General features: G+C 42.7%; 1 protein-coding gene across 1 annotated transcript in view; it reads left to right on the top strand.

The window, feature by feature from the left end:
• grm6a (glutamate receptor, metabotropic 6a) overlaps positions 1-20,000 on the top strand; it is a 67,400-nt gene that overhangs the window by 34,186 nt on the left and 13,214 nt on the right. Inside the window, exons 9-13 of the mRNA XM_028582641.1 lie at positions 1,341-1,463; positions 3,322-3,586; positions 5,843-6,078; positions 12,745-12,906; positions 17,297-17,446. Coding sequence (XP_028438442.1) covers positions 1,341-1,463; positions 3,322-3,586; positions 5,843-6,078; positions 12,745-12,906; positions 17,297-17,446 — 936 coding nt within the window. The remainder of the gene's footprint in view (positions 1-1,340; positions 1,464-3,321; positions 3,587-5,842; positions 6,079-12,744; positions 12,907-17,296; positions 17,447-20,000) is intronic.

Consider the following 20,000-nt stretch of genomic DNA (forward strand, 5'->3'; position numbering starts at 1 on the left):
AAGACTTGGAGTTCAGCTTTTCTTTGAGAAAACGCTTATATATAACGCTAGATATATTTATATATATTTATATATATATATATTTATATACATACAGTACAGGCCAAACATACATACAGTACAGGCCAAAAGTTTGGACACACCTTCTCATTCAATGTGTTTATTTATTATTTTCATGACTATTTACATTTTAGATTCTCACTGAAGGCATCAAAACTATGAATGAACACATATGGAATTATGTACTTAACAAAAAAGTGTGAAATAACTGAAAACATGTCTTATATTTTAGATTTCTAAAAGTAGCCACCCTTTGCTTTTTTTGATAACTCTGCAAACCCTTGGTGTTCTCTCAATGAGCTTCATGAGGTAGTCACCTGAAATGGTTTTACCTTCACAGGTGTGCTTTGTCAGGGTTAATTAGTGGAATTATTTCCCTTATTAATAAAAAAGCAAAGGGTGGCTACTTTGAAGAATCTAAAATATATATATATATATATATGTGTGTGTGTGTGTGTGTGTGTGTGTGTATTATTATAAGTTCTGACTAGGCTAACATTTAAGTGACAGGACTGTTGAGACTGGACGTCCTCCGGTGGCTTAGCTCACATCAACAGGGGACACAGATCTCACGTCAACATAAATAGTGGTGTTAAAAGGAAGTTGTGCTTTTCTCTCTGTACCTGTCTCTCTCTCTACTTGTCTCTCTCTCTCTTGCTTTCTGTACCTGTCTCTCTCTCTCTGTACCTGTCTCTCTCTCTCTGTGTACCTGTCTCTCTATCTGTACCTGTCTCTCTCTCTGTACCTGTCTCTCTCTCTCTCTCTCTCTCTCTCTCTGTACCTGTCTCTCTCTCTCTGTACCTGTGTGTCTCTCTCTCTGTCTCTGTGTACGTGTCTCTCTCTCTCTGTCTCTCTGTACCTGTGTGTCTCTCTCTCTGTCTCTGTGTACGTGTCTCTCTCTCTTTGTCTCTCTGTACCTGTCTCTCTCTCTCTCTGTACCTGTGTGTGTCTCTCTCTCTGTCTCTGTGTATGTGTCTGTCTCTCTCTCTCTCTGTCTCTCTCTACCTGTCTTTCTCTCTGTCTCTGTGTATGTGTCTCTCTCTCTCTCTCTCTCTCTGTCTCTCTGTACCTGTCTCTCTCTCTGTCTCTGTGTGTCTCTCTCTCTCTCTCTCTGTCTCTCTCTACCTGTCTCTCTCTGTCTCTGTGTGTGTCTCTCTCTCTCTCTCTCTCTCTCTCTGTCTCTCTGTACCTGTCTCTCTCTCTGTCTCTGTGTATGTGTCTCTCTCTCTCTCTCTGTCTCTCTCTACCTGTCTCTCTCTCTGTCTCTGTGTACCTGTCAGCTGGACGAGATGCAGTGGTCAGGAGGAGATAAGTCTGTTCCAGACTCCATCTGTAGTTTCCCGTGTAGACCAGGAGAGAGGAAGAAGATGGTGAAAGGAGTTCCCTGCTGCTGGCACTGTGAGGTACACACACGTATACTGTTTATTTATATATTTATATAAGAACACACTCGTTTACATCAAGTAAACTGTTTATTTATATAAGTACACACTCATCTACATCAAGTATACTGTTTATTTATATATTTATATAAGAACACACTCGTTTACATCAAGTATACTGTTTATTTATATAAGTACACACTCATCTACATCAAGTATACTGTTTATTTATATATTTATATAAGAACACACTCGTTTACATCAAGCATACTGTTTATTTATATATTTCTATAAGTACACACTCGTTTACATCAAGTATACTGTTTATTTATATATTTCTATAAGTACACACTTGTTTACATCAAGTATACTGTTTATTTATATATTTATATAAGTACACACTTGTTTAAATCAAGTATACTGTTTATTTATATATTTATATAAGTACACACTCGTTTACATCAAGTATACTGTTTATTTATATAAGTACACACTCGTTTACATCAAGTATACTGTTTATTTATATAAGTACACACTCGTTACATCAAGTATACTTTTTATTTATACATTTATATAAGTACACACTTGTCTACATCAAGTATACTGTTTATTTATATATTTATATAAGTACACACTCGTTTACATCAAGTATACTGTTTATTTATATATTTATATAAGTACACACTCGTTACATCAAGTATACTGTTTATTTATATATTTATATAAGTACACACTCGTTTACATCAAGTATACTGTTTGTTTATATATTTATATAAGTACACACTGGTTACATTAAGTATACTGTTTATTTATATATTTATATAAGTACACACTCGTTACATCAAGTATACTGTTTATTTATATATTATATTAAGTATAGACTCTTATAAACCCTATACTCAGAAGTCTCTCTCTCTCTTCCTCTCTTCCTCTCACTCCCTCTCTCTCTCTCTCTCTCTCTCTCTCCCTCCCTCTCTCTCTTCCTCTCCCTCTCTCTCCCTCTCTCTCTCTCTCTCTCTCCCTCCCTCTCTCTCTTCCTCTCTCCTCTCTCTCTCCCTCTCTCTCTCTCTCTCTCCCTCTCTCCTCTCTCTCTCTTCCTCTCTCTCTCTTCCTCTCTCTCTCTCTCCCTCTCTCTCTTCCCTCCTCCCTCTCTCTCTCTCCTCTCTCTCCCTCTCTCTCCCTCTCTCTCTCTCTCCTCTCTCTCTCTCTCTCTCTCTCCCTCTCTCTCTTCCTCTCCCTCTCCCTCTCCCTCTCTCTCTCTCTCTCTCTCTCTCTCTCTCCCTCTCTCTCTTTCTCTTCCTCTCTCTCCCTCTCTCTGTCCCTCCCTCTCCCTCTCCCTCTCTCCCTCCCTCTCCCTCTCCTTTTCCTTTCCCTCTCCCGCTCCCTCTCTCCCTCTCTCTCTCTCCCTCTCTCTCTTCCTCTCCCTTCCTCTCTCTCTCTCTTTCTCTTCCTCTCTCTCTCCCTCCCTCTCCCTCTCCTTTTCCTTTCCCTCTCCCGCTCCCTCTCTCCCTCTCTCCCTCTCTCTCTCCCTCCCTCTCCCTCTCCTTTTCCCTTTCCCTCTCCCGCTCCCTCTCTCCCTCTCTCTCTCCCTCTCCCTCTCCCTCCCTCTCTCTCTCTCCTTCCCTCTCTTCCTCTCTCTCCCTCTCCCTCTCCCTCCATCCCTCCCTCCCTCTCTCCCTCTCCCCTTCCCTCCCTCTCTCCCTCTCTCTCTCTCTCCCCTCTCCCTCTCTCCCTCCCCTCCCTCCCCTCTCTCTCCCTCCCCCTCCCTCCCTCTCTCTCCTCCTCTCTCTCTCTCTCTCTCTCCCTCCCCTCCCTCCCTCCCTCTCCCTCCCTCCCTCCCTCCCCCTCTCCCCCTCTCTCCCTCCCTCTCTCCCTCCAGCTCTGTGATGGCTACCAGTACCAGCTGGATGAGTTCACCTGTGAGTCCTGTCCGTTAGACATGCGTCCCGTCCCCAACAGAACCGCCTGCCGTCCGACTCCGATCATCAAGCTCGAGTGGAACTCGCCCTTCGCCCTAGTGCCCGCCTCCATCGCCATGCTCGGTATCCTGGCAACCAGCGCCGTGGTGATCACCTTCATCCGCTTCAACGACACGCCCATCGTCAGGGCCTCGGGACGGGAGCTCAGCTACGTTCTGCTGACAGGTCAGCACTGCCAGAAATAACACGACTGGGACCTCCAGAAAAATTTGATCATGCGATCGCATAATTCAACGCATAATCAGCCAAAGTCTGCATAATTATGGGGGGGGGGCACATTTTTCCAAATATGCCGCACTTTCGCCTAGGGCTGGGGAAAAAATCTATTTGATTTAAAAATCGAGTTGGTAGGTCAAATCGATTCATATTTTCAGATTTTTTTTCTCCCTCACTTCAGTATAGCGTACATACATTTTGCATTCACCAAATCTTCCTTCAGGGTTTCCGTAGCACGCTCCCTGTGGCGCAGCCCTCTGATAATTATAATAATTAATTTGGATGTTTAACAATCTTTGTTGCACACTGCAGTGTAGGGCTGTCCACAATTAAAGAAATTCTTAGTCGACTAACACTTATAGGATTTTGTCGAGTAATCGATTAGTTGATTTAATTGACAGAGCTGTGAGCTTTGAGAGGTGGTTAAGACTAGAAAAGCACAATATAAATGTAGTTAATTAACCATCTGTTAAACTAAGTTTCTCCACATTTAATCCTGCAAAAGCTCCACTTTAAATCTTGTGTTTACCATAAATGTGCTCAGAAGTTTCTTGGAAATAAGTAATTAAGCATGAATAAGCATAAAAAATGACTAATCGACTAAAGAAATCTTAGTCGACTAAGACCAAAACGACCGATTAGTCGACTAATCAACTAAGAGGTGGCAGCCCTACTGCAGTGACTTTTCAGTTAGAGAAAGGGTTTGCCTTTGTAATTTTGTTTATGTTGATGCACTTTAAATATATATTTTTAAAATATATTTACAGTTCACAGTTATTTTGTTTTAAATGGAAGGGGGGTAAATCGAATCAAATCGTTAATTGAGTTTTTTATAAAAAAATTGCAGATTTTTTTAGGGAAAAAAAACGCCCAGCTCTACTTTCGCCACATAAATTGCCGATTTCCGCTCAAAATATGCGGGGCTTGCATGATTTCATAATCCCCGCATTTTCGTTGCAAAAAAGTCCCTTAATATATCTTCAGAAAGTCGCATCGCATAAAATTGCATAAATATCCCGCATATTCCATCGCATTTTTTAAGAAAACGTGCCGCAATAATCAAGGATTTTTGCCCCGCAACAATTTTCTGGAAGGACTGTAATTTAGGCAAATGTGTTTGTTTCATACACATGTCTAATATTTATTTTGTGATCTTGCTTGAAACTAAGCATTCATAATATCTGAAGATAAGATTGATTGCCGTCATGTCCCCTCTGTCCACCCCCGTCTGATTGGATGAAGGATCCAGGTGTGCAGTCATTGAGGAAGGGTCAGAAATGTCTCTGACCCTAGAAGGTTAAAGCTCCCATATTCTGCTCATTTTCAGGTTCATAATTGTATTTAGAGGTTATATCAGAATAGGTTTACATGGTTTAATTTTCAAAAGACACCATATTTTTTGTTGTACTGCACATTGCTGCAGCTCCTCTTTTCACCCTGTGTGTTGAGCTCTCTGTTTTAGCTACAGAGTGAGACAGCTTCCTCCGCAGCGCTGTGGAGGAAGGTCTGGCAATGCGAGACTAGGGGTGTGGTAATGAGAGCCTCCCTCGGATGACAACCTCTCTCTGTCTCTCCCTCTCTCTCTCTCTCCCTCTCTGTCTCTCTCTCTCTCCCTCTATTTCTCTCCCTCTCTCTTTCTGTCTTTCTCTCTCTCTCCCTCTCTCTCTCTCTCTCTTCCTCTCCCTCTCTCTTCCCCCGCTCTCTCTCTCTCTCTCTCTCTCTCTCTCCCTCTCTCCCTCTCCCTCCCTCTCTTCCTCTCTCTCTCTCCCTCTCTCTCTCCCCCCCTCTCTCTCCCTCCCTCTCTCTCTCTCCCTATCTCCCTCTCTATCTCTCTCCCGCCCTCTCTCTCTCCCTCTCTCTCTCTCTCCCCCATCTCTCTCTGCCTCTCTCCTCTCTCTCTCTCTCTCCCCCCTCTCTCTCTCTCCCCCCCATCTCTCTACCTCCCTCTCTCCCTCTCCCCCCCTCTCCCTCTCTATCTCTCTCTCTCCCTATCTCCCCCCCTCTCTCCTCCCTCTCTCTCTCTCTCTCTCTCGCTCTCTCTCCCTCTCTCTCTCTCCCCCTATCTCTCTCTCTCCCTCTCTCTCTCCCTCCCTCTCTCTCTCCCTCCCTCTCTCTCTCCCCCCCCCCCCTCTCTCTCTCTCTCTCTCTCTCCCCTCCCTCCCTCTCTCTCTCCCTCCCTCTCTCCCTCCATCTCTCTATCTGCAGGTATCTTCCTGATCTACCTCATCACCTTCCTGATGATAGCCGAGCCCGGTGCGGTGGCGTGTGCGTTCCGGCGCCTCCTGCTGGGCCTCGGCATGGCCATCACCTACTCCGCCATGTTGACCAAAACCAACCGCATCTACCGCATCTTCGAGCAGGGCAAGAGGTCGGTGACGCCTCCCAAATTCATCAGCCCCACGTCGCAGCTCATCATCACCTGCATCCTCATCTCCGTCCAGGTGAGAGAGCCCATATCGGACGCCTGCCTGCTTCTGTCTCCGCAGCAGGACATTCACGGTTCAGATTTATGTTTTATTCAATTAAATTGTATTTTTAGTATCAAATCATAACAAGAGTTATCTCGAGACACTTTACAGATAGTGTAGTAGTGTTAATTTTGTCACTTATTTTTAATTTAGTCTTAGTCTTGTGCCAAAAAATGTTGTTAGTCAACTAAAAGTCTCATCATTTTAGTCTAGTTTTAGTCAAAAGAGAACTCAAGGTATCTTAGTCAAGTTTTAGTCGAATAAAAGTCTCGCAAATTTAGTCAAGTTTTAGTCAAAACATTTTTGTCTTTTTTTTAAATAAATTATTTCTGATAACCATTTCAGTCAAATAGTTATCTTATCTTAGTTTTTATTTTATGCAAAACATTTTAGTCTCGTCTTTTTTGCGTCAACAATAATGCACGTTAATTTAGTCTTAGTCAGCGTTTTTGAACATTGGCGCAATCTCGTCATCGTCTCGTCATAGTCGTGGGAAAAAAAGGTCGTTGACGAACATATTTAGTCTCGTCTGACGAAATTAACACTATAGTGTAGGTCTAGACCAGAGGTCTTCAACGTTTTTTAGGACAAGGACCCCTTAGCTAAAAGAGAGACAGAGCAGGGACTCCCACCAAATTGAGTTGAAATTGGATTGCATGTAGGGTTGGGTACCGAAACCAGGTTCCACTATGGTACCGGTTCCTACACAAACGGTAGTATTCGGACCGGATTAGAACGCAAATTTTGGTTCCGACTGAAATATTTTCCCTTCGTCGCTCTGGACAGCGACAGACTCTTTTTTTCTTTCTGCCGAGTGGCGCACGTGCCCGCTCGCGGTGTGAAGCGCTGACCGCGCTATTCTCGGACATGCACTAGTTACCGCTGATAGACAGCTTTTTGTAAACGCTCCGAAACGGACGTAAAAATATCACCCTTTCTCTGTAGTCTACGGTTAGCTTGCTACCGTAAATGTAGGCTACTTTTAAAATGGCATATTTTCCCCTCTGGGCTCACCAAAACAGACGTAAAAGCATATTAACCATTAACTGACTGCACGTGATAGCTAGCAAACATTACACTTGCTCTGCTAGTCCATCGTTCAGGACGAGACCCTGTAGCCTGGTGGTGGGGGAGGCAGGACAGCCTCCCCAAACTGTTCACCCTTTCAAACTCCTACCTGGGTGTGTACAGGCCTCTTGGACACCGTCTGAGAGAGTTTTCTCCTGTGCAGTAGGCCTACATGTCATAAGTCAGGAGAGGTGTCCTATCTCGCCAGAGAAGGCAAATATGGTCATTTTTCTGCAAAAGAACTGCTAAAGTTTGAAGCTGGTTGGCATACCAACTCAACATCATTTATTTTGTTGTTACTTGTTAAAGGTCCAATATGTCAGTGATTTTCAACCACTGTGCCGCGACACACTAGTGTGCCGTGAGAGATCGTCCTGTGTGCCGTGGGAAATTATCCGATTTTACTTAATTGGTCCAACAATTTTTTTTATTGAGTTACTGCAAATAATTTTCCATTGTTGCGCATCTGTGCCTCAATATGATGACTGGCAGAGAAATGAAATACTATTCTGTGTCAGTAGGTGGCAGTATAGCGCAATAATGAACTTGTTGATTTAAGACAATAGAATTGCTGCCAGCAGGGCAAACATTTCAGAGTGTGCGACTGAATTTTACATCCAGACATAGAGCAGAGCTCCGACACACTCGCAAACACGCAGAGCTGCAAACTACGTCGGCTCTGCAGTTTTGTGGAAGTCACAGTGAGTCACGGAAATGCCGATAAAGTCGTTTCAAGTGTGGTTACAGTTTTTCATAACTTCCAGCAGACAGCGTTTTCTGTGATATAATATTAACTGCGAGCCAAAAGCGGTCGCAGTGCTGTTGACGTTACGCTTCCTCGGAGCCGAGCAGGCACAGCAGTGGTTTCTATGCCCTGGTGACTGACTGATAGGCTGAGGTTGTAAGGCAAGGCAACTTTATTTCTACAGCACCTTTTGGTTGTGCACCTAAAATTTTCATTTGGTGGCCACTATGCTCCTGATGAAAAAAGTTAGTCTGGATTCTACATGACATAAAAAAAGAAAACAGCATGTTTCTAACAGTTGCGTGACCAGAGACGTAACAACCCCCTGGTAAATATTGGAGATGTATTTGAAAGATGGAGACAGCTTAGATCCCAAAAGGACGCAGAGTTGGCTTATTTCCTCCAAAACAGGTAAGCATTAGCTTCAGGCTAATTTATCACAGCTACTAGGGATGGGCATTTTTTGTCATTTCAACATTTGTGTACTCACATTGAATTATATAGCTAGAGTACCCGAGTTGGTTACTTGCAAAAACAATTGAGACATAGCCAGTAAAGTGATCCTGACTGGTCCTGGCTAACGCCGCCATGCTAACCCTGCTAACTGTTAATGTTACCGGGAGGACCAGGCAAGCAGCCCATGGCTGTTTACAACGTGTAGTTCAGCAGCTGGAGCCGACAACGGTGAATTATTTTAAGCCACGAGAGGGGGGCTGTAAATCGGAAAGAGAGGACTGTGAGTTTGCAGTGTGTTTAGCGATTGTTTCCGTAATTCTAAGCCAATGAAGTGTGTTCCGTCGGCAAGGTAGTGGTATTTTTAGCATTTCTTTATTGTAATTCTAAGCCGAGGAAGTGTGCCTGACTGGCGTGTGGAGAGGACAGTGAGGTTGTTGTGTTTTTAGCGGTTCATACTGTAATTTTAAGCCCAAAAAGTGTGTCTGTTAGTTGGTTACAGAGCTCCACGTGAGCACGGGCTTTTATGACTGTCAATATAGCCAGCATCTACCGTTAGCTACTCTGCTGTAGTGTGGAGTAATGTCTGGCTATGTGAGACTAGCATCTAACGTTAGCTACTCTGCTGTGCTGTGGAGTAATGTCTGGCTATGTGAGACTAGCATCTAACGTTAGCTACTCCGCTGTGCTGTGGAGTAATGTCTGGCTATGTGAGACTAGCATCTAACGTTAGCTACTCCGCTGTGCTGTGGAGTAATGTCTGGCTATGTGAGACTAGCATCTAACGTTAGCTACTCCGCTGTGCTGTGGAGTAATGTCTGGCTATGTGAGAAAAGCGTCTAGCAACATTGTTGTGAATGCTGCGCTCTCAGCCTGGCAACCCCCGTGAACTTCGAGTCTGGGCAGGAGGGGGCGGGGGAAACGACTCTCCAGTATTTTGAATTGGTAGTGCAGTAACTATTTTAACCGCTAGCTGCCAGTATTACATACAATATTACATATTGCACCTTTAATAGTGGAACTGTTATTTGTTAAATTATTGTTGTTGTGTGTTAGGTGACTTAGGTTTACTTATTATATATTTAAGTACTTTAAAACATTAATGTATTGTTAAATTTAAATAATTTTCAATAAATAAAAAAGGAAAACTCTATAAAAAGCCTTTCTTTAATGTCATTTTTCAGTTTTTCAAGAATCGGTTTAGGAATCGTTTAGGACTCGGAATCGTTTTAAAAGTAAAAATCCAACCGATACCCAACCCTAGTTGCATTTTAAACTGGGCCTACAATAATAACGTGTGGGCGGCCTAAAGCCTATATACATACCTTTTTTATGTTGCATACAATACTAAGCTATTAAAATGATAATAATTAACATATTCATATCTTTATGCATCAGGTTTTAATGTTGAACATACATGTGGCACAGTGAATTCTTAAAGCTTAGCGGTATCTGTGGATGGCTACCTCAGTGGCTACCACAATGTTGTGTACATTTAAAAACAAATCACAAATATGCCAATTTATGCTAATAATATGTTGGACTTCTTGACTCATAATGGTTAAACAATGACTTGGTGTCCCCCTGAAGCCACTCTGAGGACCCCCTGTTGAAGATCTTTGGTCTAGACCACACTCTATAATTTACAAACTATTACAGTAATTCCCTCAAGAGCAAGCATTAGCAGTAGCTATAGTGACAGTGGCAAGGAAAAACTGAACAGTGGCGTAATAGTCACAATAAAGACAATGGAACAGTGACTACAAATGGTAGTCGTAGTAGTTCATGTCATAGTAGGGCACAGCAGGGTTTTTGCGGGTTCAGATTTAGGTTTTATTTGACTTTGACAGTAACATTGGACGAACCACATGCACAGCTTTTGTGTTTTAGCTCACTTGCTAATTTTCAACAACTGTCCACGGGTGGCTTTTTTCAAATACTAATTAACTAACAAACAAGCAAAAACGGAAAACAACTGTAGTAATAACACTGCTTATAATAAAAGTAATACTAACAATGCTCACAATACGATACCACACGCTAGCGCGCATAGGCGCCGATACCGTGGGTGCTCCGGAGCTCGAGCACCCACAGAAAATACCGAGCACCCACGTGTGCCAGACTGCCAGCAGGCTCCATTCATTTCAAATTCAGCAGCAGTTGGTGCTAAGTGGAGCGTCTGTCACAGTGTGATTGGTTATGTCGCTGTCAGTCCCCTGCTCCATATCCTCTCCACCAATCACAGCGTCTCTCGGATGAAAACGCCTCTTTTAGTGACTCCCCCCCCCCTCCATCCCCCCACTTAGTGCATGATGCATCTCCAATATTTACTCCCTGTTTTACCCCTTCTCTGGTTACGCAACTTGTTTTTTAAGGTCTGAATGAATCTATCTCTGTTAATCCAGTTTGTTTCGATAGCCAGGCCCAGGCCCACTAATTCATGTTTAGGCCTACAGGCTACTAAGGCATTGATTCTTAATTTCCCACCAAGCTGATCGTGGCTACGTATCAGTTAAACTTCTCCCCTCCAATCCTATCTGTATCTGTGAGAAGTGGCGATGTCCGGAGTTGAAAGATAGCCTACTTTATGGCTTTATTATCTGGTTAATAGGCGTGTTTATCCGTGTCGGCCGCTGTCCATTTCCTAAGGTTCTGAAATGCAAAAAAAATTTTGACAACTTTTTAAAGGGCGTGCGCCCGTGAGCACCCACGGAGGAAAACATAAATCTGCGCCTATGCTAGCACGTAGCCGACGGCTGTACAACACGTCAACGTGGGACACGAAATGTAGGATTAGAACTACAAGCAGAAAATAATTACAATTCCGAGCAAAAAACGCACACAAAACCGCCCAAATTTCTTGGCGGAAATCAGACCAATCAAGCAACAATGAGTCAAACTGACGATTCAAACTGACGCAGGATTATTTGCTTCATTTATCACCGGCTATGCTGGCTCGTAACTTTACAATGTTACTGTACATACACACCGCCGCCGACTTTGGCTTCTAAAGTTACAGGGCGTTTGGGCGTTTTGAGTGACCAGAACGTCAATCAGAAAGTTGAAAGCAGGTCAACTTTAAGGTAATGAGCTATGACGCGGTTCAGTGGCAAACGCCAGCAACCAATCAGAATATAGACGTCCTTCTCGCTGGCTGATCCCAGAGAAACATACGATGTAAACTTTGATTCCTACCAAAACATTAGTTCCGAGAAAAGGGAGAAAAAGCACATAATCGCCGTTGCTGGGTTCCCCTATCATTTATGATATGACGTCTGTTTGCCTATAGGGACCAGTTAACGTTACCTGCCGGTCACATGGTCTCTAAACAGTCACATGGTCTCTAAACAGTCACATGGTCTCTAAACAGTCACATGGTCTCTAACCAAGTGTAGGACCAACAGACTCAAGAACTCCTTTGTCCCTCATGCCATCATACTGTGCAACTCCTCACTTGGGGGGAGGAGGAAATAGGGTAAAGAGGAGAGGACAGAACACTGTAAAATTAATAATCTACTCATATACATACCTGGACACTAACTGCTCTTAACTGCTACTTTATGCTAAATGTCATTTATTTATTAACTGTATAATAACACAATACCATACACAGTCCTATATATCTATTTATCTATCTTTATTTATCTGCGGTTTATTGCTGTTTTACTGTTTTTTTTATTTTTGTAAAAATATTTAGCTAAAAGTTTATTATTCTTATACTGTATTTTTTCTATCTTTTATGTGTTTTGTAAGATGCTAAAATCTGCTGCTGGAAATCTAATTTCCTTGCGGGAGTCATCCCAAAGGGATCAATAAAGAGAAGTCTAAGTCTAAATCTAAGTCTAACCAGTCACATGGTCTCTGAACAGTCACATGGTCTCGCTCTGCCTGCATTCTGCTGCGGGTCAGCGGCTAACGAGCGAGCTAACTGCTAACAGACACCACTGCGACCAACAACCAATACAGATTCTGTCATTATATTATATATTATATATGTAATTTATAAAAGTTTTCTAGTGTCAGTGTACTGGCCGTGAAGTGGCTGCTTGTGCTTTGTCTTCAATCGTCTGTTGAACATGATCGAACATCGAATGCTGCCACGTCAGAGCAGCCAAAGCGTCAAAAAGCTTCTCCGTACTTTTCGGACAAGTGTCCTCGACAGGGCGGCCGGAGCTTCTTTGCAGCTCAAGTCCGCGGCGGTGTGTACGTACAGTTACCGGCCAAAGTTAATTTTTACCTGCATTTGGCACGTTGGCAGGTGTCAATTTAAAGCCCTGGTAGTAAAGCCAGGGCTTTGCCTCCTGTAAATTACTCCTGTGGTGTTGATTCAGTGCCGATAACTTCTCTTTGTTCTTGTGTGTTGTGTGTTTCAGGTCCTTGGTGTGTTTGTGTGGTTCGCTGTCGTCCCTCCTCACACCATCATTGACTACGAGGAGCTCCGCCCCCCGAACCCCGACCTGGCTCGAGGCATCCTGAAATGTGACATGTCTGACCTGTCAATCATCTGCTGCCTCAGCTACAGCATCGTACTCATGGTAACGTAGCCATCCGATCCGGCGGTTATCTGTGAATGGTCATCTGATGATGAAGAGCAGCTCTTAATAAATACAGATTTTTGGGGGTGTCACGATTCCAGCATTTCGTTAGCTTACCGGCTTGTAGCATGCAGCTAAAGACACAGAGTAACGTTTGCTTACCGGCTGGAAGCATGCAGCTAAAGACACAGAGTAACCTTGGATTACCGGCTGGTAGCATGCAGCTAAAGACACAGAGTAACCTTGGATTACCGGCTGGTAGCATGCAGCTAAAGACACAGAGTAACCTTGGATTACCAGCTGGTGGCATGCAGCTAAAGACACAGGGTAACATTAGCTTAGTAGTGGCCTGCAGCTGCTCTTTTCCAGACTCTGTGGCCGTTGCCGGAGTCAGAGATGACGGAGAAACAGCAGAACTGGAAAATCCTCCGGCTTCCCTTAAAGGTCCCATGGCATGAAAATTTCACTTAAAGAGGTTTTTTAACATTAATATGCGTTCCCCCAGCCTGCCTATGGTCCCCCAGTGGCTAGAAATGGTGATAGGTGTAAACCGAGCCCTGGGTATCCTGCTCTGCCTTTGAAAAAATGAAAGCTCAGATGGGCCGATCTGAGGCCCATCTGGCCTATATAAAAGAGACTTCAGATACAGTATTAGGGGACCAGTAAGCAGGGCTCCACACTAACTTTTTGCCTTGGTTGCACTGGTGCGCCTTACTTTTTTGATTTAGGTGCACCAGCACAAAATTTAGGTGGACCCAAATTTTTCCTTGCATCGCCGTAACGCTGAATGGCGATACACGATATATAGCTCTGTATTTTTTTACAAAGTGGGTTAAATGTTCAGTTTTAAGTCAAAGCCACTTTTCACAAGCTAATTAAAATAAAAATCAAAGACAGGGTTTCCTTTACCAGTTTGAAAATATACAGCTGCAACACATGTAAATGAAAGTTAGCCTAGGATATATATAAAAAAAATATATCTGAGAAAGCTCCTTCATAAGCTTTCAACAACAATAACAGACTGATTAAAAGAGAAAGAGGACGCCCGGATAGCTCAGTTGGTAAATATAGAGGTTTGACTCCGACCTGCGGCCCTTTCCTGCATGTCATCCCCCCCCTCCCTCTCTCTCTCCCCTTTCATGTCTTCAGCTTTCCCATCAAAATAAAGGCTGAAATCTTTAGAAAAAAAAAAAAAAAGAACGAACGAAAGACCGAGGGAGTGCGATGGACTGAAGCGTATGCTACTCAGAGAGTGACGGCTGACTCATCAGCGGCGTTACACCCGTCTTGTGTAGGCTATGAAATGTCTGTATCGTCACTGCGCTGCGTTTTTATGAACTCTGATCCAGCAGGCTCCGTCTTACACGCTATTACTCAACCAACTGAAGTTAGTTTAGGGTGACCATATTTTGATTTCCAAAAAAGAGGACACTCGGCCTGGCCTCGAGACAAATCCAGACAGTGGTGATTCTCAGAGGTTAATGAACATGCTTTATTATGCCTCAATTGTGCAAAAATAACTTCTGTAATAAAATAAAATCTGTAACAACATGTAACAAAATAATAGCTCTCTTTTAAAATAAATAAATAATATGAAATATGAAATAATGTTCTAAATATGACCTGTTCTGTGTTAGAAAATCCAGCTTCAACAAAATATCTCTTAATATCTTTTCAATGTAATAACATAAATAATAAAGACACTGAAACATATGTGCCAGCTTTGCACACGGTGCACTCCGCCTCCCACTTGTCCGGGTCCGACCGGGACTGTATGTGGGACATTTGTTTTTTGCACTAGTCTTGTTTTATGGTTGTAAGTGGACTGATGTTAATACTTGTGCACTAGTTTGTGCGTTGAGACGGTGTGTGTGTGTGTGTGTGTGTGTGTGTGTGTGTGTGTGTGTGTGTGTGTGTGTGTGTGTGTGTGTGTGTGTGTGTGTGTGTGTGTGTGGGGAGTGGGTGATATAGAGCGGGGAAGAAGTGAGAGTGACAGCAAGCGAGTCCTACCGACTCTAGAGTCCTAGTGAGAGAAACAAAGTGTCTCCGCTGTGTTTTCTGACCACGGTGGGAAATCTTTAGCAGGAAGCGCTTCGGCATTTTGTGTGTAATGCTGCTCCGCTGTCTGCCCTCGTCCCTGTCTGTCTGCCCTGGTCCCTGTCTGTCTGCCCTGGTCCCTGTGAATGTGTATATGTATCACAAGGCAGCCTCTCGGGAATTACGTCACACAACAAAGTAGCCTACCGTAGTATTGTGTTGAGCAAAGTGCCAGTCAATTTAAGTACACGCTTAATGGTTCCATGAAAAACAGTGAAAACCGGACATTTTAATGATTTATAAACCCCCCCGGACGCCCGGGACAGTAGGTAAAAAGTGGACATGTCCGGGCAAAAGAGGACGTTTGTTCACCCTAAGTTAGTTGCATTTAATAACTTCTAATGTGTGTTTCGCCGTGGCGGCCGCAGTAACAGAGAGTTACCAGCGGAAACACTGGTACCAATAGAGGTTTCTCTCTCATACTTAACAATATACAGCTGGGTTAATAACAATTAAAACTGTAGACAAATGTCGGGAGTTTGGACAGGCGGCGCTGTGTCTCTCCATGTTGAAGGAATTGGTCATGTACCGCAACATTAAACCATATCGATAGAAACGACATTGCTTCGTTAGTGGAGATGCAGCGGAGGCGAAGACGTTAGGTACACCGGTGCGACCGAGGAAACATCTTAGTCGCACCCTTACAAATTTTGGTCGCATTGGCATCGCTATATAAAAGAGACTTCGGATACAGTATTAGGGACCACTAAGGTCTATATAAAAGAGACTTCAGATACAGTATTAGGGACCACTAAGGTCTATATAAAAGAGACTTCAGATACAGTATTAGGGACCACTAAGGTCTATATAAAAGAGACTTCAGATACAGTATTAGGGACCACTAAGGTCTATATAAAAGAGACTTCAGATACAGTATTAGGGGACCACTAAGGTCTATATAAAAGAGACTTCAGATACAGTATTAGGGGACCACTAAGGTCTATATAAAAGAGACTTCAGATACAGTATTAGGGGACCACTAAGGTCTATATAAAAGAGACTTCAGATACAGTATTAGGGGACCACTAAGGTCTATATAAAAGAGACTTCAGATACAGTATTAGGGGACCACTAAGGCCTATATAAAAGAGACTTCAGATACAGTATTAGGGGACCACTAAGGTCTATATAAAAGAGACTTCAGATACAGTATTAGGGGACCACTAAGGTCTATATAAAAGACTTCAGATACAGTATTAGGGGACCACTAAGGTCTATATAAAAGACTTCAGATACAGTATTAGGGACCACTAAGGTCTATATAAAAGAGACTTCAGATACAGTATTAGGGACCACTAAGGTCTATATAAAAGAGACTTCGGATACAGTATTAGGGACCACTAAGGTCTATATAAAAGAGACTTCAGATACAGTATTAGGGACCACTAAGGTCTATATAAAAGAGACTTCAGATACAGTATTAGGGACCACTAAGGTCTATATAAAAGAGACTTCAGATACAGTATTAGGGACCACTAAGGTCTATATAAAAGAGACTTCAGATACAGTATTAGGGACCACTAAGGTCTATATAAAAGAGACTTCAGATACAGTATTAGGGGACCACTAAGGTCTATATAAAAGAGACTTCAGATACAGTATTAGGGGACCACTAAGGTCTATATAAAAGAGACTTCAGATACAGTATTAGGGGACCACTAAGGTCTATATAAAGAGACTTCAGATACAGTATTAGGGGACCACTAAGGTCTATATAAAAGAGACTTCAGATACAGTATTAGGGGACCACTAAGGCCTATATAAAAGCATCCAATGAGCACCATGTCATGGGACCTTTAAGTCACCATGTTGCAACATTTAGCCTTCCCTGTGAGAGTGTTATGGAAACAAACAAAGTTAAAGAATGTGGGCTCCTACGGGACTCCATGGTGTATTCATGTGCACCTCGTTAAACTCATGGTGCATTCAATTGCCCCTTTTAAAGTCTGAGAAACTCAAACTGTTGATGTAAATTACCCTTCTCTGCATTGTCATCACTGCTGGAAAAAAAACAGTTTAAATCATAAATATAATTTAATTGTGAGCTTAAAATCAAAAGTCAAATCAAATCGTGGATTTGGAGAATCGTGACACCCCTAGAATATAAAAACAACCATAACGCTGAGCAGCTCTAATAAATACAGATTTCAGAACGAGCAGCTGATCCGTATTTACACTTTTGTTTTGTGTGAACTTGCCTTCTGACGTCACATTGACAGAGAACGGGAATCAAGTGATGTGCAAGGCTTCGCTGCCTTTGTTGCTAGGTAACCTGCATCATTCTTGTTTCTAGGTAACGTGTACGGTGTACGCAGTGAAGAGTCGCGGCGTTCCGGAGACGTTTAACGAAGCGAAGCCGATTGGATTCACCATGTACACCACCTGCATCATCTGGCTCGCCTTCGTACCGATCTTCTTCGGCACCGCCCAGTCCTCGGACAAGGTTTGTTTTCTTTTTACTGAGAGCTCAAATAAAGACCTCTGTAGTGCATCACGGATAGGGGTTGGGCATCGTTCGGATTTTAACGATTCTGATTCCAATTCTTTGAGTGGTGGAGTTGAAACGGGTAACATGCCTATTTCACAAATAAGAGGAACGTTTTATTTGGATTCAATGCAGACGGGGCTTTTTCAACGTAAAATAAAGCCACTAGGGCTGTCCTCGACTAAAGAAATTCGACTAACACTTATAGGATTTTGTCGACTGATCGATTAGTTGATTTAATTGACAGAGCTGTGTGCTTTGAGAGGTGGTTAAGACTAGAAAAGCACAATATAAATGTAGTTAATTAACCATCTGTAAAACTGAGTTTCTCACCACTTTAAATCTTGTGTTTACCGTAAATGTGCTCAGAAGTTTCTTGGAAATAAGGAATTAAGCATGAATAAGCATAAAAAATGACTAATCGACTAAAGAAATCTTAATCGACTAAGACCAAAACGACCAATTAGTCGACTAATCGACTAAGAGGTGGCAGTCCTAAAAGCCACAGTAGAGCGCTGCTTACTGTGCTCTACGGCTGCAACACAACAAGCGTCTGGCCGCTACGGAAACCCAAAACTTACGCATGTTAAATTTGGAACCGATGATCAGATTTGAAACCAAATCCTCCAAAACGATTCAAATCTCTTTTTGTCTTGTAATCGCTACTAGTAGCTCGAGTGTGACGTCGCATCCGTGTCAAAAAACGAATAACCTGCGGGGTTGTTGCGTTCTTTTTGTCACACGATACTACGAGTCGGAGAAAAGATGGATCATTGTAACATCTTTAGTAACATTTAGGATTCTATTCACCCAGTTATTGACATATTACACAAATATATTTCACAGTTTGATACATGAAAATTAAGTTTTGATTAACGTTAACGTTAGGCTACTGCTCTGCTTTCTGCTCAAGACTCGGCTTAAAGCCGTTGTTGTCGTATAGCAACCGAGCATCTCTAGCCAATTTCAGCTGCACAAGCTCCAAAATAACTAATAACTAATACCTAATAAGACTGTAGAGACATGTCTATAGGTAGCAGTATACAACTATGTTTAACTCCTAATAAGACTGTAGAGACATGTCTATAGGTAGCAGTATACAGCACTATGTTTAACTCCTAATAAGACTGTAGAGACATGTCTATAGGTAGCAGTATACAGCGCTATGTGTACGACTTCTTCTTTACTACGTGTGATGCACGACGTAGCCATCTTTGAAAGTGAACTCGGGGTCCTCTGAGTTCAGATGACTTGACGAGTCGTATATATACGACCTCGGGGGCGCTCTTTTTGCAACTTCCGGTTCGTAACTCCGGAAAACGATTCGTAGATCGACTTCGGTGGACAAAAAGAACGCACTATAATCACGAACTGTACTCTCACTCTCGTCTACCATTACTCATGATCAGCTGTTGAGGTAACTCAGTCTGTATCAGGCCCGCACGATGTGCGCCGGGCTTTGATGTCAATGTGTCATAGCAGCAAAATAATTTGTATTTGTATTTTATTAGTTTATTTGTCAGGGACCATGCACAGTTCAGGCCCTGTACCAGAGTTAGCTATACAGCTAATTTACATCTGTGGTCCCTGGGCAAGGGAGATAAAAGGACAATATAGACAATACAGACAATACTATCAAAACAGATAAAAAGTGGAATTAAATCTTCTGTGTCCGTCACGTGATGCCCTATGGGCCCAAAAAGACTTTTCCCCACAGACTTATATGGAGCAAGAGACGTCTGTAAATCAGTGGATACATTTTTTTGAGCGTCACAACTAGAGGATGGATACCCAGCCCGGCTCGGCTCGGACAGATATTTAGAAATGATGTTTGGGTTTGGGTCAGGCTCCGTCACATCAGCACGATAAGGCATTGAACATTTTAAAGGTGCCCTGCCATACAAAACCGTTTTTACTTGCATTTTTTGAAATATGTCAGGTCCATATGTGTGTTTGTGTTATGTGGTGGATGTGAAAATGAACTGCTAGCTCCTCTGTCAGCTCTAGCTACTGAACAGAAATAAGCAGAGAAATCAGACCAATCACAAAAGCTGGTCAGTCTGACATCATACTGCCTGAGCTCATTACTATTCATGAGCTCACCCAGTTGGGCTGGGTAAAGTATTCTGGCAGCCAGGCTCTCATTGGCTAGCTCTTAGCTTATACTTACAAAAGTTAATAAAATATATACACAATAATACATGAAAACATTACTTCACTCACGTCACAAAAACACTCTCCACTTCAGGAATCTATCACTCACTCACTCACAGTTTACATCGTTCATATCACAGTCATTCAGTGCGTACAGGTTTGCTTTGATAATAACCACCGCTTGGTCAGGCGTGTAAATGTACTATAATTTGTGCATGAAATAATTACGTTTGGAAGGGTGTTCCAAAGGCTCGCTGCTTTATAAGAGAAAGATTGTTGACCATACGTGGTTCAACTGAAAGGGCCGTGTTCGTTTAACGAAATTCTTCCGAGGGCCCCATCACAGAATTTTCGTCGA

This window comes from Perca flavescens, chromosome 7 (genome assembly GCF_004354835.1).
Source record: "Perca flavescens isolate YP-PL-M2 chromosome 7, PFLA_1.0, whole genome shotgun sequence".
In the NCBI taxonomy this organism is placed as follows: Eukaryota; Metazoa; Chordata; class Actinopteri; order Perciformes; family Percidae; genus Perca; species Perca flavescens.